Source organism: Schistocerca gregaria, chromosome X (genome assembly GCF_023897955.1).
Source record: "Schistocerca gregaria isolate iqSchGreg1 chromosome X, iqSchGreg1.2, whole genome shotgun sequence".
Lineage (NCBI taxonomy): Eukaryota > Metazoa > Arthropoda > Insecta > Orthoptera > Acrididae > Schistocerca > Schistocerca gregaria.
The window spans coordinates 216,809,254-216,822,784 of NC_064931.1; the positions used below are offsets into that span (position 1 = coordinate 216,809,254).

At 43.4% G+C, this 13,531-nt stretch overlaps 1 protein-coding gene across 1 annotated transcript in view; it reads left to right on the forward strand.

Annotated features, from left to right (window-relative positions):
- Window positions 1-13,531, forward strand: part of LOC126298888 (rho GTPase-activating protein 45-like) — a 610,977-nt gene that overhangs the window by 450,660 nt on the left and 146,786 nt on the right. The window contains exon 8 of the mRNA XM_049990422.1: window positions 3,120-3,248. Coding sequence (XP_049846379.1) covers window positions 3,120-3,248 — 129 coding nt within the window. The remainder of the gene's footprint in view (window positions 1-3,119; window positions 3,249-13,531) is intronic.

The following is a 13,531-nucleotide window of genomic DNA, read 5'->3' on the forward strand; positions in this document are numbered from 1 at the left end:
GACTGTACTCCGATTGAAATTACTTTGTAACTGGCGTTTAAGCGAGTCGATTGGTAGGTGTCAGCCGACATCCAGTCGCAGCTCTTTCTCGAGAGCCTGTCCGGTAGGTACGTACAGCGCCTTGTGAAGAGTGGCTGGGTTGCACGCCGGCGACTCTGTCCTCTGTCAGTCACCAAGTAATTTTAATTTGAGTATAACACCGAGTACTACGATACACATTTCGGTGCGATTATCACTAACTGATAGATTGATGCACGATGTTGTTATGTGTTTATAATTTATGACCGCTACGCCAGAGAAGTCGTCCGGCCGTAGATACTAGCGAAGCTTTGTTGATTCGCCAGTATGCAGGCTTTTTCATGAGTTGTTTGAGTCTAAAAGTGAATCATTGATATTGTAGTCATAGCTTACTACGTATCTTCGTTTTGCGAAGCGCTTCATTATAAATTTCTGTACATTTAAGGGGAGTACGTATGGCGGAATTGGTCAAACCGTGATGTTTTCGGATTATTATCTCTTATTAATATTTGATCTCTCCTGAATAATTTGATGCTTTATTTGTCGAAAAATTCCAATTGGAAGTGTAGTTTTTTTATCATTTCTCAGTTAATATTGCGTGTGTAAAATTATCCGGTCGTTCTGCACTGACTTGCCTAAGTATCACTATCTCTTGAACTATTCAATCTAGGAGGCTGTGGTTTTCAGATATTTATTGGTTCAAATGGCTCTGACCACTATGTGACTTAACTTCTGAGGTCATTAGTGGCCTGGAACTTAGAAATAATTAAACCTAACTAACCTAAGGACATCACACACATCCATGCCCGAGGCAGGATTCGAACCTGCGACCGTAGCGGTCACTCGGTTCCAGACTGTAGCTCCTAGAACCGCACGGCCACTCCGGCCGGCTCAGATATTTATTCCTTGAAATCATGTTAAAGTTCGTGTCAAGAGGTTGGATGCGCTGTGTAAACAGAAATGGCGGTATAGCACATGCATTTGGTTTATTTACTTCGTGGTTGTCGTGTTTCATAAGTTTTGAACTGAAAGCAGAGGTTTGGTGTGTTATTATACGCTCTTATACCACTTTTCAACATGACGAAAAGAAATGGTTGTTTTAAGAACCGACGTTTCCATGGAAATCAGCATATCACAAAATATTAATACAGTGTTTATCCTGAAATAGATTTTTCACCGACCCGTGATAAGGACACGTCTACTAGTGCATCGAAGAGGAAACTTGATGACCATGAAGGTTTATTTATTGGCAAAGACGAAAATAGTTTAGATAATGTTCTTTTAGATTTGAGTGTGTTAGGACAAGTTTTGCAAGATGTTGTGTCATGTAAGGTTTGTGGTGGGTAAATTATCATCTCTGAGAACTCATCTGCAAGGACTGGACTGGCTAACAAAAATTTGATATTCAGTGCGAAGTTTGCAGGCTCTCGACATCATTTTGGACTTCTGAAAAGTGCAAGAATGACTTGCTTGAGAGCACACCTTGTTGCCACAGGTAAAGTTATAGACACTGAAGTGCTAACTAAATACTGTCATCAGTGTAAATCAGTTAATGAAACAAGCGAAAGCCGTAAAACAAATTGTGCTAAGAATTATGAGGGAACTAATGGGGATATGGATGCTACTGCAGTTGTTTCTATGTTCAGACGTTCACAAAAGGAGAGAGGTGTGTGTTACACTGAGTAGTTGGGGGATGGTGATTCAAAAGCTTACAAATCAGTAGTGGAAAGCCAACCTTATGGTAATAAGCAGATTGTTAAGATTGAATGTGTGGGCCACGTCAAAAACGGATGGGAACACGTCTCCGAAGATTGAAGCAGACAAAAGGAAAAGAGAAGTTATCAGATGGAAAGACTCTAAATGGTAAAGGAAGACTTACAGACGAAAACATTGATGAACTCCAGCATTATTATGGAATGGCAATAAGCAACAAAACACATGACCTACAAGGGATGAAACTAGCAGTGTGGGCTACATTCTTCCACAAATCTTCCACTGATGATACACCTATACACGGTCTTTGTCCACCTGGTGCTGATTCATGGTGCAAGTACCGCAAAGTTCAGGCAGCGGGGAGCGAGGAACAATTCAGGCACAAAAATAGCATACCATCTGCAGTGATGGAAGCTATTAAACCAATATATAGAGAAATAGCTCATCCTGACCTTCTTTCCAAATGTCTCTATGGTCGAACACAAAACCCGAATGAGTCTTTCAATAGTGTAATGTGGACCCGCATACCAAAAAATGTCTTTGTAGGTAGGAAAACTCTATGCTTGGGTGTTTGTGATGCTGTGATAACGTTTAATGGTGGTATAAAGGGAAGAATTAGGGTACTAGAGGAACTTGGTATCACTCCAGGTGCCAACACACTGCAAGGATTTCAACGAATGGATCGACTTAGGATCATGAAAGCTCAGCGTGCAGCGGAGGAAATGACTAAAGAGGCAAGATGCAGGAAAAGAAGGAAGCTTCTAGGTTTGCAGGATAGTCAAGAACACAGAAGCTGGCATGCCTCCATGTGTAAGTTAATGTAAAATAAAATGTTTCAACTTGATTTGCCGGAAATGACATTTTTAAAATTATTTGACCCATTATCTCAGGAATTATTGCAGTTACAGATCTCTAATTTTACACTACGTTACCGCTTAGTATACTGCAAGTACTGAACCACCAAAAACATCTCTACCTCTAACGGTTTTGACTTACGGAAAAAAAGTGGGCTTTTCAATGAAAATATTCAACAACATTTTTAAAAAATTATAACTAGCTAATTATTTCTCTGTACATTTTGATTCTGGCTCAGTAATCGGAAAAGGAGTGATACTATACATCCCAAAAATTTCAGATCTCTATCTGTCACAGGTTCTGAGATAATGGGTCACCAATATGGCAAAGTGAACACTGTGGGTATAGAATGTACGTACTCCCCTTGAAGAAAGTCTCTATTCTTTGCACACATTGAAATCATATCAAGGAGAAGTTGGATATTCTGCAGCTTTGCCATTCATTGCTTAGTGCGTGGCTAGTGGTACAATGCTGAAACGTTTGTAACATTAAAAAATGCTGAATCGTTGCTGATACGACTGTGGTGTGTGCAGGCGCTGACGGACCGCCGGTCGGAGCACGAGCGCGTGCGCAAGCAGCTGAAGGCGCGCTGGGCCCGCGAGGTGGCGCGAGCGCTCGCCGCCGCCGCAGCCGCAGCCGCCGCCTGCCTGCCCGACGACGAGGTACGCCTACACTCCACTCTGCTCTACCTACGGTATATCACCAAAAGCACCCGGACACCGCTATCCGATGAAACGGTGGACATCACGAGCGGCGCACCCACCGGTATAAAAGGAAGCGGGGAGTATTGTGTTGTCAGTAGAGAGGCACTAAAAAATAATAGGTCGGTCAGTAGCAGTCACTGACTTCGAATGTAGGCTAGTCATTAGAACTCATCTGGATAAAAAATCCATCAGAAACGTATCAATCCTTGTTGTTGTTGTTGTTGTGGCCTTCAGTCTTGAGACTGATTTGATGCAGCTCTCCATGCTACTCTATCCTGTGCAAGCTTCTTCATCTCCCAGTACCTACTGCAGCCTATAGCCTTCTGAATCTGCTTAGTGTATTGATCTCTTGGTCTCCCTTTACGATTTTTACCCTCCACGCTGCCCTCCAATACTAAACTGGTGATCCCTTGATGTCTCAGAACATGTCCTGCCAACCGATCCCTTCTTCGAGTCAAGTTATGCCACCAACTCCTCTTCTCCCCAATCCTATTCAATACCTCATCATTAGTTATGTGATCTACACATCTAATCTTCAGCATTCTTCTGTAGCACCACATTTCGATAACTTCTATTCTCTACTTGTCCAAACTATTTCTCGTCCATGTTTCACTTTCATACATGTCTACACTCCATACAAATACTTTCAGAAACGACTTCCTGACCCTTAAATTTATACTCGATGTTAACAAATTTTTCTTCTTCAGAAACGCTTTCCTTGCCATTGCCAGTCTACATTTTATATCCTCTCTACTTCGACCATCATCAGTTATTTTGCTCCCCAAATAGCAAAACTCCTTTACTACTTTAAGGTTCTCACTTCCCAATCTAATTCACTCTGCATCAACTGACTTAATTCGACTACATTCCACTATCCTCGTTTTGCTTTTGTTGATGTTCATCTTATATCCTCCTTTCGAGACACTGTCCATTCCGTTCAACTGCTCTTTCAAGTCCTTTGCTGTCTCTGACAGAATTACAATGTCGTCGGCGAACCTTAAAGTTTTTATTTCTTCTCTATGGATTTTAATACCTGCTCCTAAATGTTCTTTTGTTTCCTTTACTGCTTGCTCAATATACAGATTGAACAACATCGGGGAGATGCTAAAACCCTGTCTCACCCCCCCCCCCCCCCCAACCACTACTTCTCTTTCATGCCCCTAGACTCTTATAACTGTCATCTGGTTTCTGTACAAATTGTAAATAGCCTTTCGCTCCCTGTATTTTACCACTGCCACCTTCAGAATTTTAAAGACAGTGTTCCAGTCAACATAGTCAAAAGCTTTCTCTAAGTCCACAAATGCTAGAAACGTAGGTTTGTCTTTTCTTAATCTAGCTTCTAAAATAAGTCGTAGGGTCAGCATTGCCCCACGTGTTCCCATATTTCTACGGAATCCAAACTGATCTTCCCGAGGTCGGCTTCTACCAGTTTCTCCATTCGTCTGTAAAGAATTTGCGTTAGAATTTTGCAGCCGTGACTTATTAAACAGATATTTCGCTAATCTTCACATCTGTCCACGCCTACTTTCTTTGGGATTGGAATTATTACATTCTTCTTGAAGTCTGAGGGTATTTTGCCTGTCTCATATAACAACCCTTCAAAAGACGCCAAGTTCTCCTGTTGGTGATGTGACTGTGAAGTGGAAACGCCAAGGAATAACCACAGGCTAAACCCCGATCAGGCAGACTTCATGTACTGACAAGCATTACGGAGGGGGATTTTAAGCAGTTACAAGAAGTCACTGGAAGAAATCAATGGTGAGTTCCAAAATGCTACCCGCAGTCCAGGTAACACAATAGCTATGTGTATGGAGTTAGAAACAATGGTATACAGTGGTCGATCTGCTCCTCATACGCCACAAATTTCTGTAGTAAATGATAAGCGACGCTTGAGATGCTGAAAATAGAGACGCCACTAGGATGTGGATGACTAGATACGAGTGATTTCTACATCTACACGTACATGGATACTCTGCAAGTCCTGGCAGAGGGTTCATCCAACCACCTTCGTAATAGTTCTTTATTATTTCACTTCCTAACAGGGAGTGCACAGAACGAACACTCATATATTCCGTGCGAGCTCTGATTTCCCTTACTCTAATACTACGATCTTTTCTTCCTATTTAGGTCGGCGTTAACGTAATATTTTCGCATTCGCAGGAGAAAGCTGCTGATTGAAATTTCGTAAGCAGACCCTGTTGCAACGAGAAACGTTTCTCGATAATTCAAAACGTGCTGCCTGCTTTGAACTTCCTCGATGTACTCCGTTAATCCTTATATGGCACGAATCCCAGCAGTACTCCAAAGGAGGATGGACAAGCATGGTGTAGGCAGTCTCTTAAGTAGATTTGTTGCATCTTCTAAGTTTTCTGCCAACAAAACGCCGTCTTTGGTTCGCCTTCCCCACAACTGTTTTATGTATCCTTTCTAATTTACGTTGTTCGTAACTGCAATTCCTGGGTATTTAGTTGAATTTACGGCCTTTAGATTTAATTGCTTTATCGTGTAACCGAAGTTTAACGGATTCCGTTTAGCACTCATGTGGATGACCTCACGCGTTTGATTATTTAGGGCTGACTGCCAATTTTCGCACCATACAGATATCTTTTCTAAATGGTTTTGCAATTCGTTTTGATCTTCTGATGAATTTACTAGGCGATAAACGACAGCATCATCTGCAAACAACGTAAGAAGGCTGCTCAGGTTGTTTCCTAAATCTATTACATACAGGGTGCTCAGAAAATGTGAGAAACATTTGCAGGGCAGATTGGACAGAGTCATATATGTTAAGAGAAAAAATCGAAGAGTAGCGTCGTTTCCGAGTTATTTAGCATTGAAGTTAGTCAGTCAGGTCGTCACGCTCGCAAATTCAAGTTTCAGCTCTTCATACAAAGCACTTGTTAGTCAACACGCTCCCTGCGCTTGATTATGTGCGCGCGACGTCGCAGTTGGATAATTGCAGTGCTAAATAACACGGAAACGACGCAACGTATAGAATTTTTTTCGGAACGTTTATGTCTCAGTAAAGCGTGCCCTGCAGCATCCCTAGGAGCGTTTGAGACATTTTCTGACCGCCCGGTAGATAAACGATTTAGGAGGCAATCTGAGCAGCCATGTTAAGTTGTTTCCAGATAATGCTATCGTTTATCTTCTAGTAAAGTCATCAGAAGATCGAAACAGATTGCCTATAACAATGTCTTAGGGAACCCCAGAAGTCACTTCTGTTTTACTCTTTGCAACTGTGACCTCACTGACAAAAATTACGAATCCAGTGGCGTAAATGAGACGATATTCCATAAGCACGCATTGTAATTATAAGCCGCTTGTGAGGTACGGTGTTGAAAGCTTTCTGGAAATCTATAAATACTGAGTCAATTTGGAGTGATGAATCACATTATACGCTGTGGAAATCTCAAGGAAGAGTTTGCGTTCGGCGAATGCCTCGAGAACGTTACCTGTGTTCATATGTTGTGCCAACAGTAAAGAACAGAGAAGGTGGTGTTACGAGGTAGCGTTTTTTCGTAGATCAGCTGCGGTCCCCTTATTGTGCTTAAGAAAACGCTACATACGGAAGGATATGACCACACTGTAAAGCGTTCAGTACTGTGTACAGTTATGGAACAGTTCGGAGACGATGCTTGTTTCCATAAGAATGACTGTGTAGCCTGTCGTAGAGCAGCATATGTGAGACAATGATCTGTGGATAATAACATTTCTTAAATGGACTGGCCTGTCCAGAGTCCCGATATGAACCAAATGGAACACATTTTGGATGAGGCTGGACATAGAATTCACTCCAGACCTCAACAAAACTACCATCTCTAGTTTCGGTTCTTGAGGTCGAATGGGTTGCCATTCCTTAACAGACATTCAGACGACTCAGTGAAGTGTCCCCAGCAAAGTTCAAGCAGTCATAAAGGCAAAGGGTGGGCTCACTCCGTGTTAACGTCACTAATAGGTGTCCGAATACTTTTCATCAGATAGTGTACTACACAACTCCGTACTTTCTCCTAGAAACGATTTAACAGCTTTCGTGTAGTTTCCACCTCTCGCACGTTCTATCATCCATTTCAAATCTTCTAACATCATAGACTTTTTCTCCCTATCAATATTTGTTTGCCCTTCTCCCCAACCCCCATCCTCCAACAGCTGCTGAAGTCCCCAAGCCTCATCAAATGCCTACAACGTATTCGGTAGACCTATGATTTACGCAGAAGTAACTCGCTAATATTCACAGTATTCCTTGAGAACCATGGCCAGATGACGCATCCGTAATACAATGTGTCCCCTTCCTCACATCTCCACACACTACACGTACTTCCACAGGCTGACATAAATCACCATGTCCTCCCATACCATGCAATCAATGTCGTATCAGTTATAACACCCACTATCTCTTCACCCGCTTCCGAAGGTCACTAACGTACACCTGTGATGTGGCGGTCGATTCGTGGTACGCAGGTTCGAATCGTGGTGATAGAACAGATTTTCACTGCCAGTATATGGCCTGCAAGAGGAGGATAGGTGGTGGCGTAAAATTCCTGATTACCAGTCTTTGCGACAATGTCTTAGATTAAATTGCAAACCACTCCGCGGTGTCTCATGTAATGAGTGTATTTTACGCTTTCGATGGTGATCCGTAATTAGAACTCAGGCATTAAGATCGGAGGCTCCCTTTGTGCTATTCGATAGGCGTAGGCTATGTCCCATCACCGGATGTCATGCGCTCCCTTCTCCCGTCGTCGTCATACCACTACATCGCACTCGCAGCCATTAAACTCACCTACACTCTACCAATACACATACGACACAACTCTCACATATTCGCAAGCAAAGGAGTCACTGAGAGCGTACGAAAAACACCTTGAACCTGAACTACCTTCTTACTGAGCAGTAAGAGTTGCTGGAGAGAGAAACACATTTTGCAATAAAAGCTGTTTATTACAAGAACCAAACTAAATACAACTACTGAGAATGAATGTGAGACCTGAGTTTCTCCTGGCGTATACAACTTTCAAATAACTTCCGGGAATTCAGCCAGATAACACTTTCAGCGACCGCCGACATTTCGGCGGGAGAACACCCCGCCATTTTCAAGGCAAACTGCAACGGACAGGCGGCGTACATGCAAATTTGAAACCTCGGCCTCATGATAGGGAGAATTTGAATATCTTTTTAGAACATCTGAGGTCGATCCACCCGAACATTAGTTTTACGATGGAGGCGGAAGAGGATGGTTGGCGTGTTGGTTAGGAGTAAGGATGATGGACCATTGGGACATGCAGTCTACAGGAAACGTACTCACACCTACTTGTACTTACAGGCTAATAGTTGTCACCATCCGGCTCAGCGTGAAGGGGTACTTCGTACCATGGTACACAGGGCACATGTCGTTTCTGACGCTGAGACTTTGCCAGCTGAGCTGTCCCATCTTGAAGTTACATTTCGTCAAAATGGTTATAGTTATAGACAGAATGAAAGTGCGTTGCGCTATCGACAAACTGCACATCGGGTGATTGATGATAATTGTGAGTCAACACCTAAGTCCACAGCCTTTTTGCCTTACGTAGGAAACACGTCCAACAAGATCGGTCGTATTTTACGGAAATACGATGTGAAATGTGTTTTACGACCTCCGTGTAAAATTAGAGCACTATTTGGTTCCGTTAAGGATGATCTTGGACTGCGTAAGGCGGGTGTATATCGTATTCCTTGTAGCTGCGGCATGGCTTATATTTGTGGTGTCACCGCCAGACACCACACTTGCTAGGTGGTAGCCTTTAAATCGGCCGCGGTCCGTTAGTATACGTCGGACCCGCGTGTCCCCACTGTCAGTGATTGCAGACCGAGCGCCGCCACACGGCAGGTCTAGAAAGACTTCCTAGGACTCGCCCCAGTTGTACAGCCGACTTTGCTAGCGGTTGTTCACTGACTTCTACGCTCTCATTTGCCGAGACGATAGTTAGCATAGCCTTCAGCTACGTTATTTGCTACGACCTAGCAAGGCGCCAGTATCTGTACTATTGATATTGTGAATCATGTACCATAAGAGCGACGTTCTCCATTAATGGATTAAAGTTAAGTATTCCACCAGCTACGTCCGTTTTTCTCAATTCTAATTCCCTTGTCATGTTCCAGACCTCACGCCAGCCTGCGTGAGCTGAGACGCGTGCATTTCGGCCTCCTTTAGTAATACGGAGTTGGCTCTCCAGTCAACCACAACAACATGGCTCAAACTATCAGGACCATGGAGGGCCGATGTACTGAGCATAAACGGCACACATGATTACAGCAGCCAAGTAGATCTGCTATTGCCGAACATTGCTTCGATACTGGCCAGCCCATGTTATATAATAACAACGAGATGCTGCCATGCACGTTCAGCTATTGGGACAGTGTTATTAGGGAGGCAGTTAAGATTAAGTTAGCGCGCAACCTCGTTAATAGGGATGGAAGTTTCTGTTTAAACTCTGTTTGGAATCCGTCTCTCTCCCTTGTCAAAAACAGAGGGACGGAGTCAATACTACTTCACCTGCGAATTCCTAGTCTCACTATCGATAGCTCTGACTTTGGTCACCTTTGGTGGCAATAGAGTTCAGTGCGAGAACCGAGGTTTTAAATTAGCATGTACGCCGCCTGTCCGTTGAAGTTTGCCTTGAAAATGGGGGGCCCGCCGAAATATCGGTGGTCGCTGAAAGTGTTGCCTGGCTGAATTCCCGGGAGTTATCTGATTGAGAATGAATGTCTACACAATTTGAGAACAACAATGTCCTGAGCACCAGGGAAGATTAATAACGTCACGGTCCCACTAGGCGATGAACTCGTAGACAGTCACATGGAAATACTGGAAAGTGGTGCCCTCGGGAGCGGCTGACGGAAGTGCAGCGTCGGACGTGGCTCACGAAGGGGGCGAGGCGACAAATTGGCGGGCAGCGGCAGGTGGGGTTCGTAGCGGAGACTCGTGGCAGAGACTTGGCGCGCCTGTTGGTCGGTCGGAGCTAGGATCGCGACCGCCTTTACTTGGCCGGATGACCGACCTAACTAGACGCCTGTGGAGGGATAGAGGGGCGGTATCGTCTTTACACGTGACTGCGTGGACGTAGGGTAGTGCCCACGAATGCAGCGCTATGTGGCGAGCCTGCCACCCCCGGACGCTGTGAAAGCTGCTGGAGGCTTAGTACCCTAACTCTTCTTTTACAAACAACCTCATAGATGAGGCAGGGGCCGTACCTGGCCCGCGAAACATATACATAATTGTGGTGGTCGAAATATGCAGGGGGAAGCCCTCCATACATCACAGAACGCACCCCATAGGATATTCCAGCCAGAAATGCCACATGGAATTCAATTGTTACTACTTCATTCATTGCAAATAAAGCTTCCCACTCACTCTCTCCACGCATACGAGTCACCTCCTATCACAAACAGTGTGATCAAAAAGTCAGTATAAATTTGAAATCTTAATAAACCACGGAATAATGTAGATAGAGAGGTAAAAATTGACATACATGCTTGGAATGACATGGGGTATTATTAGAACCAAAAACCAAAGTTCACAAAATGTCCGACAGATGGCTCTGGACAGAAAAACTACTACCGTGACGGGTGAGAGGTACGCAGATATGTTACAAAACCGCATCTGATAAACACCTGCTGGAACGTACGATGTTTATGCAGGATGGCACTCCACCCCATATTGTTGGACGCGTAAAAGATCTCTTGCTCGCGTCGTTAGGTGATGATCCTGTGCTCAGCCGCCACTTTCGTCATGCTTGGACTCCCAGGTCCCCAAACCTCAGTCCGTGCGGTTATTGGCTTTGGGATTACCTGAAGTCGCTAGTGAATCATGATCGACCGACGTCTCTGGGGATGCTGAGAGACAACATCCGACGCCAATGCCTCACCATAACTCTGGACATGCTTTGAAGTGCTGTTCACAACATTATTCCTCTACTACAGCTATTGTTAACGAATGATGATAGACATATTGAGCATTTCCTGTAAAGCACATCATCTTTGTTTTGTCTTACTTTGTTATGCTAATTATTGCTATTCTGATCAGATGAAGCGCCATCTGTCGGACATTTTTTGAATGTTTGTATTCTTTGGTTCTAATAAAACCCCATGTCATTCCAAGCATGTGTGTCAATTTGTACCTCCCTATCTACAATATTCCGTGAACTATTCAGTTTTCAAATTTATACTGACTTTTTGATCACCCGGTACATCTTGGCACTTGGCTCATTGTGATATTCATCCCATATTCTCGTCCATTTTACTTTCCTCTCCGACCTTATCTGCATCTACGTCCCTCACCTAGAAAATGTTACTAAGAGTCTACAGCACACTTATTACAGATTTTGGTGACAGCACAAATTAACCCATTAGTTTCCCATTGCCAAGTTATCCCTATCGATGTGTCATACTTCTTTGCATATTAACAATTTTAATCAAAGACTGAAAGCAGCAACATTTTTTGCATCGTTACTCACTGGTGGGTTCTAATCAAATTGCGAGCCTATGCAGTTGTGCGACTAGACTGGTTATTGCCTGTCAGAGAGGTCATTATTCGTAGTAACTAGCTGCATATTATGGGATCCTTACCAGTTACAAATGATGGATAACATCGAAAAAATTCAATGATAGAAGCTTGTCTTGTGTTATCGAGAAATACGGGAGAGAGTGTCACCGATACGATAAGAGAGTTGGGATGGTAATCACAAAACAGGTTCATCTTCCGTTGCGGCGAGATGTTTTCTGCAAATTTCAATCATCAGTCTTTCCTTTCGAATGCCAAAATATTTTTTCTTACTCCCACCTACCCAAGGAAAAAATTACCATCGTGATAAAATAAGAGAAATCAATGTGTTCATTTTCCCCACCTGCTACTCGAGACTCAGGGTGTCGAGCAATAGTCTGAAAGTGATTCTGTGAATCCTCTGTCAAACAATTAACTGTTAATTGCGGAGTAAACATGTATATGGAGATTTAAGGGTAGCTATCAGCTCGCTCCCATACAGTGAGAAAGGAAACAGTAGATAACAGTTTTTTTAAAAATTTGAGCACTTCTCAAAATTTCTCCAATACCTTCGCAAATCTTACACATCACGTGAATTCAAATAGCAACGCTTCATTGTTTTCCCAATTCCCTCTAATCCTATGTTGCTGCTGCGGACATATCGACATGGCTCCACCTCCACTCCCTCGATACTTTACCCCACGGAAACTTCAACAAACTCCCACTTCGTGGCCCAGATAACAGTGCTGATATCTGCTTATAATACGAGCTGTAGCCCCCACATTCTTCCCATACATTCCAACCTTCTGACCATTATAGAAAGACCCTCGGTCCTTGTATCCCTGCCTCCACGTGTCCAATATTCATTCCCCCTCATTCCCCTTCTTCCCCAGCCACCCTCCCAGGAGTAAGGATTGATCCATCTATCCTCCATACTACTTTTCTACTCACACTGCAACTTCTCGAAACTGACCTCTGAGGACTTTCCATCAAACGCAGTATCATTGCCCGCACTTTAGCAGCAGCGTCAACATAGACGCTTCGATGAAAAATTTAGTTCACAAACCTCGCTGTCACCCGATAGACAGCGTTACTCAGTCTCAACTACTACGCAGCTCATTTCAGCCCCACTGTTACTTGTTTGCACTTACGGAATTCTGGATTGACCACTGGACCAGACGACATACTTCTCCTGCTGTCTTCAAGTTAACAATTCATCGGTTCCCATCAACGTTGTTGTCTCTCTGGACAGAAAATTCTCGTGACAGTCAACTGTCACTCAACCGCACATGCTCAGGCTTCCACAGAAACAAGACAGCTTATTGTCATCATAACTGATATATATATATATATATATATATATATATATATATATATATATATGTGTGTGTGTGTGTGTGTGTGTGTGTGTGTGTGTGTGTGTGTGTGTGTGTGATGTGTGTGTTGTGTTTAAAACTACCTTGTACTGTAGGCTACCGTAGGCTATCAAAAGTAAGCTTAGACTAGGGTAGTCTCCGTAGTAGCTTTAGTCAGCTATGGTCGTACACCCGTTACCTGTTCGTTAGGTTTGTCATATCTACCAGGGTTTACGTCATAACCATCTTTTTCTTTACGTATGCGATTAGTGTCTCACTAGATACCCCTAAAAACTGGAAGCGGTGAATCATCTACAAACTAAAGAGGATATATAAACGTCCAAGTAACCTACGGAACGTCTTTGTTC